The sequence below is a fragment of the Heterodontus francisci genome, unplaced genomic scaffold (assembly GCF_036365525.1).
Source record: "Heterodontus francisci isolate sHetFra1 unplaced genomic scaffold, sHetFra1.hap1 HAP1_SCAFFOLD_1406, whole genome shotgun sequence".
In the NCBI taxonomy this organism is placed as follows: domain Eukaryota; kingdom Metazoa; phylum Chordata; class Chondrichthyes; order Heterodontiformes; family Heterodontidae; genus Heterodontus; species Heterodontus francisci.
In genome coordinates this window covers 12,197-23,830 of record NW_027140464.1, presented here as the reverse complement: position 1 = coordinate 23,830, position 11,634 = coordinate 12,197, and the positions used below count along the sequence as shown (strand labels likewise).

General features: G+C 40.9%; 1 protein-coding gene across 1 annotated transcript; it reads left to right on the top strand.

Annotated features, from left to right (window-relative positions):
• Positions 1-3,545: 3,545 nt before the first annotated feature.
• On the top strand, positions 3,546-11,432 carry LOC137359896 (nucleoside hydrolase-like). The gene is made up of 6 exons (XM_068025554.1): positions 3,546-3,756; positions 5,614-5,804; positions 7,090-7,269; positions 7,906-8,017; positions 8,672-8,808; positions 9,927-11,432. Exons 1-6 carry the CDS (start codon positions 3,732-3,734, stop codon positions 10,272-10,274), a joined length of 993 nt encoding a protein of 330 aa, XP_067881655.1. The 5' UTR covers positions 3,546-3,731; the 3' UTR covers positions 10,275-11,432.
• The last annotated feature ends 202 nt before the right edge of the window (positions 11,433-11,634 follow it).

The following is an 11,634-nucleotide window of genomic DNA, read 5'->3' as shown; positions in this document are numbered from 1 at the left end:
GCTCTGCTTCTCTCTCCACAGATGCTGCCAGACCGGATGACTATTTCCAGCATTTCTTGTTTTTATTATAGCCATACTGTGGATTGAGCAAAGCACCCATTGCAACAGCCCCACATAGTAAAATCTCTTGGGGAAGAAGCAAAATTCCTTCAAAGTTAAGATTTGAACCTAACTCTGTGGGGCTAGGAGGAGCAGGGGAACCCATATTTCATGCCTGCCACACAATATGTAACATTATTTGGAAGAACTTGATGATCAATGTCTACAAAGAACAGTACAGCACAGGAACAGGCCATTTGGCCCTCCAAGCCTGCGCCGATCTTGATGCCTGTCTAAACTAAAACCTTCTGCACTTCCGGGGTCCATATCCCTCTATTCCCATCCTATTCATGTATTTGTCAAGATGCCTCTTAAACATCACTATCGTACCTGCTTCCCCCACCTCCCCCAGCAGAAAGTTTCAGGCACTCACCACCCTCTATGTAAAGAACTTGCCTCGCACATCCACTCTAAACTTTGCCCCTCGCACCTTAATCCTATGTCCCCTAGTAACTGACTCTTACACCCTGGGAAAAAGCTTCTGACTATCCACTCTGTCCATGCCACTCATAACTTTGTAAACCTCTATCATGTCACCCCTCCACCTCCGTCGTTCCAGTGAAAACAATCTAAGTATATCCAGCCTCTCCTCATAGCTAATATCCTCCAGACCAGGCACATCGAGGTAAACCTCTTCTGTACCCTCTCCAAAGCCTCCACGTCCTTCTGGTAGTGTGGGGACCAGAATTGCACGCAATATTCTAAGTGTGGCCTAACTAAGGTTCTGTACGGCTGCAGCATGACTTGCCAATTTTTATATTCTGTGCCCCGACCGATGAAGGCAAGCATGCCGTATGCCTTCTTGACTACCTTATCCACCTGCGTTGCCACTTTCAGTGACCTGTGGACCTGTACGCCCAGATCTCTCTGCCTGTCAATACTCCGAAGGGTTCTGCCATTTACTGTATACTTCCCAACTGTATTAGATCTTCCAAAATGCATTACCTCTACGATTTACAGTTTTCTTGGTGAATGGATGGAAATATGAAATTAGATTCCCCTACAACTAAAAATTGAGAATCCCATGCAATAAAAATAAAGTTTGACTTACTCAGTTACAATGGACTAGATATTAACTTGGAGGTAGGGAAGAAGTGAGGGGAGGGTCTGCTCAGTCTGTGAAACCCGAAAGTCCTTCAAGACGCGCCCAGCTCAGTCAGTAGTGGTGCTACCTAGCCTCTCTTGGTGGACATTGAAGTCTCCTACCTGGGGTACATTCTATGCGCTTGCTACACTCAGTGCTTCTTCCAAGTGATGTTCAACATGGAGGATTACTGATTCATTAGCTGAGAGAGAGCAGTAGGTGGTAATCAGCAGGAGGATTCCTTGCCCATATTTGACCTGATGCCATGAAACTTCATAGAATCTGGAGTCAATGTTGAGAACTCATAGGAACACAGGAAATAGGAGCAGGGGAGGCCATTCAGCCCCTTGAGCCTGCTCTGCCATTCAACTACATCATAGCTGATCTTCTACCTCAATGCCATTTTCCCACATTATCCCCATATCCCTTGATGCCTTTAATATCTAGAAATCTATCAATCTCTGTTTTGAGCAAACTCAATGACTGAGCCTCCACCATCCCCTGGGGTAGAGAATTGCAAAGATTCACCACCCTCTGAGTGAAGGAATTCCTCCTCATCTCAGTCCTAAATGGCTTACTTCTTATTCTGAGACTGTGTCCCCTGGTTTTAGACCCACCAGACAGGGGAAACATCCTCCCTGCATCAACCCAGTCAAGTCCTCTTAAGAATTTTTTATGTTTCAATGAGATCACCTCTCATTCTTCTAAACACGAGAGAATACAGGCCCAGTCTCCTCAATCTCTCCCCGTAGTACAATCCTGCCATTCCAGGACTTCGTCTGGTGAACCTTTGTTGCACTCCCTCTATGACTCCCAGGGCCACTCCCTCCTGACTGTATAACACTGTGCCACCACCTCTGTCTGTCCTGCTGGTGGGAGAAGACACACCCTGATGGATTGGAGGAGTCTGGCTCATTGGTTGTAAGGTATGATTCGGTGTGTATGATTATAAGGCTGCTGCTTGACTAGTTTGTGGGACAGCCCACTCAATTATGGTACAAGCCCTGAGATGGAAGTGAGGAGGACTTTGCAGTGTCAACAGGATTAGGTGTGCCTTTGTCAAGCCTGAATCTGGTATAAAAACAAGAAATGCTGGAACCACTCAGCAGGTCTGGCAGCATCTGTGAAAAGAGAAGCAGAGTTAACGTTTTGGGTCAGTGACCCTTCATCGGACCCTGAATCTGGTATGTAGGTTACTGCTGGGTGGTCTATCCAGTTATATTCTTATAGTTTTTTCTAGCCATTTTTGAAACAACTGACTGGCTGGCTAGGTCATTACAGAGGGCAGTTAAGAGTTAACCACATTTCTGTGGGTCTGTAGTCACATATAGGCCAGACTAAGGATGACAGGTTTCCTTCCCTAAAGGACATTACTGAACCAGATAGGTTTTTATGCAATCCAGTAGTTTCATCATCACTGTTACTGATACTAGCTTTTTAATTCCAGATTTATGTAACTAATTAAATGAATTTAAATTCCCCAGTTGCTATAGTGGGATTTGAACTCATATCTCTGGATCACTGGACCACTATGCTACCATACCCCATACAGAGGCCAGAATACTTGGCTGGCCAAGCTTAAAGTTAAAATGGCGGTTAAATATGAGACACACAGCCTCATTAAATTGCCAACCTGCCTCCTAGGAGTAGTTTGGTTGCCCATTTCCTCTCCCTCACCCCCCAACTATTCCTTCTCTGTTAAAACTGGAAGTGGGCTGATTGGAGTTGAGGTTCAGATTTTTAGTATTTTAACATCCCATCTGGCCAAAAGCTGTCTATCTTTTTTTGGTTGGGAGTGGGGGCGCTGTTAAAATTCCCCTACAAATCAATGGCCCGAACTGTAAGTAGACTAAATCGAGATTTAAATGCTCAAACCTCCAGTTGAAATTTGAGAATTCCATCTAATGAGAATGGAATTTAACTTCTTTGTCACTGGTAAACCAATGGTGCTGTTAAAAAGCTAACATTGTAATTAAAACTTTGTGAAGGTTACATTTTTGCAAGAATCTATAATCCAAGGCAGATGGACTGTGAACTTATAAATCCTGTGCAGAATCACTGAATCATTCCTGTCCTTTCAATTTACTGAATTACTAAAGAAATTATTTTATATTCTTAACTCACTAGTTGAATGAGCCACCTTTCTTGTTGTGTTCATTTGAGTTCCAGGATCTATTTTCCTTGCACTATTGAGTCTGGTAATTAGCAAAGTTCATGAAGTAATGGTTAGTGCTTTGGTACACTGAGCAATGTATATTGTAAAAATAAGAATATATCCTTAATATATATACTTAATCAATCCTTAAGTTTTGTTTTGTTCCATTTTAAAACATCAAGGCTTTTTTTTTTGTTTATTTTTCAGCCATATCTTCACCATACACCATTCCCCTGCTAAGAGAGTAGGCCAGCAAATAACTCCAGGTCTCTACTGCTCAGTAACCAGTCACTGGCAAATGCAGAAGGGTTGCTCAGGCTGACTCTTCCTTCTAACTTGCCAACAGAGCTGAAATTGAGAACTTAACATATTTTTAAAAACCTGGATACAAAAATGCAACAAGTTGTGAACCAGATGGGTGAGTGTTATGTTTAAATAAGAAAAAAGAAATTTGAGGGATAACTTTCATAGTTGTGGGCTGCTAATAATGGAAATGTCTCTGAGGAAGAAAAATCCACAACTAGTAAACAGATGAACCTACTTGTGATCCGAAACGTATTCTGATCCTAACGTGAAATTGCAATGCACCAAACCACTTTATGTGGAATTCAAGATAGAAGCGCAGCACTTCAATATAAAGTCCTGATTCATCCATCAAATATTTACACATGCTATGAATATTTATCAAAAATTCACAAATTTTAGGGATTTAAATGCATGTATATAGTGTAAAATAAAAACAGGAAATGATGGAAATGCAGATCAGATCATTCAGCATCTGAAATAAAGATCCTTCATCACACCTATCGCATTATGGTGTCTTCTGTATTTTGATTAGAACTTTCTCCAATTAAACATTGGGAAGACCAAAGCTACCAAAAACCACTCCCCTCAGCTCTGACTTTATCCTCCTTCCCTGAGTGCTCATTCAGACCAAATCTGATTGTGAACAACCTCTGTGCCCTGTTTCGTCCTGGGTTGACCTTCAAATGCTATATCTTCTCCACTATCAAGGCTTCTTAATCCATATTCAATCTTTCCTCACTCCCACTGACTGAAAATGTTAGGCATGCTTCTCTCCCATGCTCCGATTTACACAAATTCCAACCTCTCCAAAAATCTGCCTACTGGTTCCTGCTCTGCACTAAATCACATTTGCCCATCATCCCTATCCTTGACAACCTCCATTGTCTTCCTGTGCTCCAAGACATCCAATTCAAAATCCTGTCCTTATTTACAATTCCTCACCTCAGCTCAGTTTACGTTTGCAGCCAAAACCTACCCGACCCTACTCTTTGGTCCCCCTGGCCTCCTGTGCATCCCCCATCGATGGCCCACATCTACCCCCATCATCAAAAGAGTATGCCTTGAGTATCCTGGCTCTTGTTTCTGGAACTTGCTCCTTAAACCCATCCACATTGCTAATTCTCTCCACACCTGTTTGTTGATCCTGCCTTCAGTCATCTATACTAACCCTTCCACCATTACAAGTCAATGCTTATAGGTAGAATGGCTGATAAATGAACAAAAAGCTTGTTTGCACTTCACTGAAATCCTTATGATCCACACATAAAGGAGCCAGTCCTCCTGACCTTTGCTTCCAGATATTGCCCATTTTCAAGACACCAAGGTCAGGAGAAAGGGGTCAAAGACATGTTTTGCTGGGTCTCCACTCACTGACTGTTGCACTGGAATGTCTGGCTTTCCCTTGGGTTGGAGACAGTGGAGGGTGGGATGAGAAAAGGTGGGTAGCAGAGCTGCATCTGATAAAAACACTGCCCTATTACATGTAAATGAGGCAGTGAGGAACATTTCCAGCCTCCTGACTCATTTTCTTTCTTGGTCGCCATCGGATACTGAAGTGGACGAGTGCCCAAATAAGGCAGGTGATGGGGCTTGAACAGATTCAGAGAATCTGTCGATATCCTGGCGGTGCAGCTCAGAAATTGAAAAAGCAGCTTGTTCGAGAGCAGCAACCATAAGGCCCCAGTACCAGTGGCTAGGAATACAACTGGAGGTCTACAGCTGTGCTTCAATATCCTCCCCCTTTAGCATTACTAAAATCTGTGCCCTCAGCCATGTGGGGCAGGAAATAATAGTGTCTTGGGCCACAACAGTGGGGAAGACCAGTAAAATGAGTCCTATCATTTATTGGTTTTTGGTTGAATTATCAACCAACCTAAAAAGTACACTTTAAACCCTTAAGTCATCAATTATTATTAAACTTTACATTGTTAAACAGTGCCTTTTTAAAAAAAAACTCTCTGGATTTCAGATTCTAAGATGCCAAAGAAGCTGTTACTTTTAGATGTCGACTGTGGGGTGGATGATGCCCAAGCCATGATGATGGCTCTTGCAGCTCCTAATGTGCAGATCCTGGGGATAACATGTACTCACGGAAACACAAAAATTGAAAATGTGTGCAAAAATGTGCTTCGAGTGTTAAAACTCTGCCAGAGAATGGAGGTAGGTGATGAAGAGCGCGTGTACAATTATCTGTGAGTGTGATTTTTTTTTTGTGCTTTTTGTTCAGTAACAACTCAGTTCTTGGAGAATAAATCAAATGTATAGCTTCTAATTTTTTTTGTCAAAATGCTTACTATTGTTTCCAGTTTATGGTTACATTGAACATTTGTATATGCGCATGCGTACATTTGAATTATTTTGTCCATGTTTATAATAAAAATGATGCCTCTTTTACTTCTGTTGCAGACTTTCTCTTACATCTCTGTATTGTGTTCAATTGAAAATAGATATCACTATTATAGATATGATGCATACAATCTGTGTGTGTATGTGCGCATATAATTTAAAAGTGTTACATATTGGAGTGGCGCAGTGGTTAGCACCGCAGCCTCACAGCTCCAGCGACCCGGGTTCAATTCTGGGTACTGCCTGTGTGGAGTTTGCAAGTTCTCCCTGTGTCTGCGTGGGTTTCCTCCGGGTGCTCCGGTTTCCTCCCACATGCCAAAGACTTGCAGGTTGATAGGTTAATTGGCCATTATAAATTGCCCCTAGTATAGGTAGGTGGTAGGGAAATAAAGGAACAGGTGGGGATGTGATAGGAATATGGGATTAGTGTAGGATTAGTATAAATGGGTGGTTGATGGTCGGCACAGACGCGGTGGGCCGAAGGGCCTGTTTCAGTGCTGTATCTCTAAAAAAAAAAATATTTATTAATACAACATTACAAGCGTGGTATGCTTGTATGCTTTTCTTCATTCCGATTTAGGAAATTCTATTTTTTCCCAGCAGTATTCTTTTCCCAGGTTTTCCCCCTCCGAATTAGAAGCCAGAGTAATGCAGGTTAACAGTTTTACCCATAGAAATGGCCCTTGAAATCCTCACCCACCCAATACCTTGTGCCATCAGTGGATGCTGACATGGTATGCGCTCCTGGGAAGTGTGGTGGCTGAGTCAAATCCTGTCTTTGATACTGATGTGCATTTTCTGCTAGAGTGTTGCTGAATTGTGATCATGAGTTTGAAATCTATCTTATTTCCTCACTTCCTAATCTGAGGTATTGGACTCAATTATAGCTTAGTACATGCCAACAATACTGAATCAGGAATTGCCTGCTTTTTTTACAGCTCACTTGCGCATTCGTCTGTCCAGTTGCCAACTAAGCCCTTTAGGGGAGCTGTTCTATAAAATTATTTTCCATCCCTCTTACATTTACATTGTTTTTACTGAACAGCAGACATAATCTATGCTTAGTGTTTCTGAAAACTATTATTCCATGTCTGCACAGATTCCAGTCTACCGGGGTGCAAGTACCTCTCTCCTTGGAGAACTTCTGCATGACCCTGCTTACCATGGAGAGGACGGGCTGGGTGATGTTCCAGACCCTAATGCTCCAGGGTTGGAATACCTGCAAGCTGAACATGCAGTGAATGCCATGATCAGGATAGTCACTGAGCATACTGGTCAGGTGAGATATGCAGTTTTTGGGAAAGCAAGATTTGGTGGCCAGAGGCTAACAGTATTTACTTTAGAGGCACATTACTGTCTTCAATGCAGGAAACTTGAGGGAGCTAGTCTTTTGCATTGGGTCAGGGTTATGGGCTAATGAGAGACAGAGGGTGTTGGGAAGGTTATCTTGGGAGAGGCGCAAACAATCAAGGAAATTTGCACTTAGCGATATTTTGGTGTGAAACCAGCATAATTCTGTTACATGCCAATTCGTTCAGAAAAATAAATGCGCCTCGTTAAAGTTACAGGAAATTCTAGTCCATGTAGTCTAATCATGAACAAGTCAAAATTCGCTTAATGAGGAAGAATGTTTGAATGTCTCAACTACAATTTGAGCTAGTAAATTCTCCAGTTTTTGTAAATAAGGAAAGTGAGCTACTGTATTGGGATTTGAGTTATCTCTAATAACAAAACACTTTTATTAACAGTTCTTAAGTAGGTTGAATAGAGTTAAATACTCTGAAGCTTGAAAAAGTCTACAAACATTGTGGCGTTTTTAATCCTAATGTAAAAATAATTCTTCATACTATTACAATGTGCAAAGGACTGAATGCCTCACTCTTACTACGCTAAGACACTTTCGATCATCTTGTAGGTCTGCCTTGTTGCTGTTGGACCCCTGACCAATGTGGCCCTAGCTGCTAAAATGGACCCCACTTTTCCTTCAAAGCTGAAGTGTTTGTATATCATGGGAGGAAACATGGAAGGTATGTCAGATAGCCAGCTTTACAGATACAAAATACTGCAGAAGTTGGAACTCTGAAATAAAAACAGAAAATGCTGGAAATACTCAAGATCTGGCAGCATCTGTGGAGCGGGAGACAGAGTTAATGTTTCAGGTTGATGACCTTTTATCAGCCTGCTTTGCAGCACTGTCTGAGATAAGAATATTGAGCACATGTAGCTAGCGCATTGATAAATGTACTGCCCCAGTGTGGAACTGAGTAAGGCAGGTCCCAGGATCTATCTCCAGTTTTGTTGATTTAGCAAAGTATATCAGATTGTGTTCCAGCTTCTGAATTCCATTCACTGACCCCTGCAGTAAGTTTTAGGCATGAACATCAGGAGAGGAAAGGATTGCGCTCAGTTTTGCTGCCCCTCATGACAAAATATCCTGCCAGGACATTGTCCTAACACATTAAGAATGGGTGAGGTACCAAACTGCTACATGTGCATGTGGAGCCATATGCCACCACCAGTACCTTCCCTACCTACCCACAGATGTGTGTCTGCTAAAGTATCTGTGATTTTTTTGTTTTGCTTGACAACCACCCTCATGGCCTCCCTGAGCAAGATGGCTAATCAGTACTACATTATGTCAATTTTGTGCTCTCAAACTTTACCCCAACTTTTTTTTTCAGCAAGAGGGAATGTGAGAGTCTGCAGTGAGTTTAACTTTGTCACAGATCCAGAAGCAGCTTCCATTGTTCTCAGCCACTTTACATGTCCCACTTATATTGCCACCTTAGAATATAGTCTCCGCCATCGACTACCATGGGTAAGTTGTTCAAAATATACAATAACATTCTCAAAACTAGAGGTTATTGCTGCACATGCACATTCTGTTTTATGTTATTGGGCTTGTCAACATCGGAATTGGTGTCAGCACAAATATCCTCATACTTAGTTTCCTATCGAATAGAATACAATGAAATCATTCTAGTTTCTTCATCCCTTTGACAAAAGCAAATCCAGATATACAAGATATGTCAAGCCCTCACTTCTAGTTATCTCTGAAACTCTAAAATAATTACTTATTTTTGTGTGCTGCCAAAACTTAAGGGAGTGATGATGTATGAGAAAAGATTGACTATCTTCTCAAAAAGAAAGGGCTGCGATGGATATGTTTTAAACTATGAAAGATTTGGCCAAATTGGATCCAAGTAAGCTTTTCTGCTGTACACAGAATATAAAGACACGAGGGTACGTTTGTGCAAATATATGCCCACTATACGCAATGGCTTTTTGCAGATTTTTTAGCTCACCATTGAATAAACTAGAATGCATGCAATGCAATGCAACTAGCCTAATTAAATCACAGTGCTTGCTCAATACAAACTGTAATCCTACACCAAGTAGAGGGGATTAGAAGAGCTTGCTTGAGTACACAAAAGGTACTTGAACATTAAAGAGAGGTTTTTTTAATATTAGTTCTTGCATTCAGTCCAGCTTAACAGTGTACAAACTCCTGAGTAAACTGTTTCTGCCTGGAATAAATAGAGCACTTAAGACGCTATAACTGCCAACTTTGAAATTGTTGTTAATGCAAGTGGATAATTGTTATCGCTTTTTTACTGATATAAGCAATTGTTCATTTCAAACATTGTCGTTTTAAGTGGTGGGGGGTAGTATTTACAAATCATGAACAAAAGAAAATACAAAATGCAGGAGGAACTTTTTATTAAAAGGTTGCCAATGTGCGGAACAGGTTACTGGCATGGGTGGTGGAACAAAAAACCTTAATGAGCATTGGAAGGAATCAGGCAGTGTGTTGTCGAAAACTGGGATTCAGAGTTATTAGAAATGCATCAAGGGAATATTGTGGATATGTGGGCTGGAAAGTCTTCTAGTGACTGGAACTGTTATTATGTTTCTATATCACTTTTTTAATTGCAGGACTTTTTTCAGAAGTGGATAAATCAAAATACTGAAAAGGCTCAATTCATGAAGAAGATAACTGCACTTACTGCTAAGTTCACCAAAGGTGATCAAGGCAGTAAAGAGTTGCATTTTGGTCATGGGTTTGTATCCTGTGATTCATATGCAATGGCTGCTGTGATTGATGAGTCTGTTGTCACTGAACATGCACAGTATGGGGTAAGCGTGGAATTGCATGGATCATTGACCAGAGGGATGATGGTTCTGGATACCTTAGACCTACTAAAACTTAAACATAAAGCGATTGTCTTTCTGAAATGTGATATGGAGAAATTTAAGCAGCTGCTGGTTAATGCTCTGAAATAGGATGCCACAGGCTTCAAATGAAAGAACAAATAAACAGTGCCAGAGACATACATTTTATATAGTGCTAATGAGGAGTATAAACTTAATTCAACTTTAAACAACATATTCCTAATATTTAACTAGCATGAGTATACTTCTAAGCTTCTAAATGGGCACTTATTATAACCTGACAAATATATGTCATAGTTAAAATGTTTACGCACACTTTCCGACTAATGCCAGGTAAAGGGTTAAATAATAGAACTAAATGAATATCGTGGAGAGTAGTTTCATTACCTTAATAATAAGCAGAACTTTCCCTTGAGAGGTTAAACGGATGGTGTAGGAAAAATGGTCTGGAATTTATATATTTGTCGCATTTACATCACCCGACTGCCTCACCTCGTTCATCTGCTGTTAAAACCCTCATCCATGCCTTTGTTCCCTCTAGACTTTACTATTCCAGTGCTTTCCTGGTGGTCTCCCATCTTTCACCCTCCATAAACTTGAGGTCATTCAAAACTCTTTTGCCTATGTTCTAACTCGCACCAAGTCCAGTTCATCCTTCAGCCCTGTGCTCACTGACCTACATTGGTTTCCAGTCCGGCAACGGCTCAGTTTTAAAATTCTTGTTTTCAAATCCATCCCTATATCTGTATCTTCCTCCAGCCCTAAACCCCCTCTGAGATCTCTGCACTCCTCCAATTCTAGCCTCTTTCACAACCCTGATTTTCATCGCTCCGCCATTGGCAGCTGTGCAGACAGTCCTGAAAACCTACCTATTTGACCAAGCTTTTGGTCATCTGTCCTAATATCTCCTTATGTTGCTCAGTGTCAAATTTTGTTTGATCATGATCCATTAAATGCATGAGGATGTTTTACTATATAAAGGCACTATATAAATGCAAGTTGTTTTCTTTGTTTATTGAGATGCTTAACTGACTCTGATCAGAGATTTGCATTTCAAGGACACTATTCTCTTTCTTGAACTTTCAAGTTATCAAACTGTATGTGAAGAACAATATAGTTATAGAAAGCTGTCTGCATTTAATCCGATGGAGAAAAAGGTTATATCTTTATAAAAATGGGCTTTGTTTCTACTGAATCTGGTGTATTAGCTTTGGATTTCAATAGGTAATAGTACCCAAGTATGTTGTGAATCAATACAAAATAAAAGTAGCATGCAACTAAACTGTTTTAATGTATTTATTTCCAGACAGTCCTGAATCAGTGCATTGAGGTTTATTGCAAAATTGTCTTCTTAGTTCAAATAACCATCAGAGGGCAAGGTCTCCACCAGGCAGTATAGCTACCATTCACAGAATTTGTGAAAGGGTGGTCTAAAAAATTGCGTGGCTTTCATTTCTGCTTGGTCCCTGCT

Excerpts from the sequence above, each read along its gene's own strand:
- LOC137359896 (XM_068025554.1), top strand. The coding sequence starts at position 3,732 with ATGCAACAAGTTGTGAACCAGATGG. Across the intron at positions 3,757-5,613 it reads ACAAGTTGTGAACCAGATGG|ATTCTAAGATGCCAAAGAAG; the intron begins GTGAGTGTTATG and ends TCTGGATTTCAG. Across the intron at positions 8,018-8,671 it reads CATGGGAGGAAACATGGAAG|CAAGAGGGAATGTGAGAGTC; the intron begins GTATGTCAGATA and ends TTTTTTTTTCAG.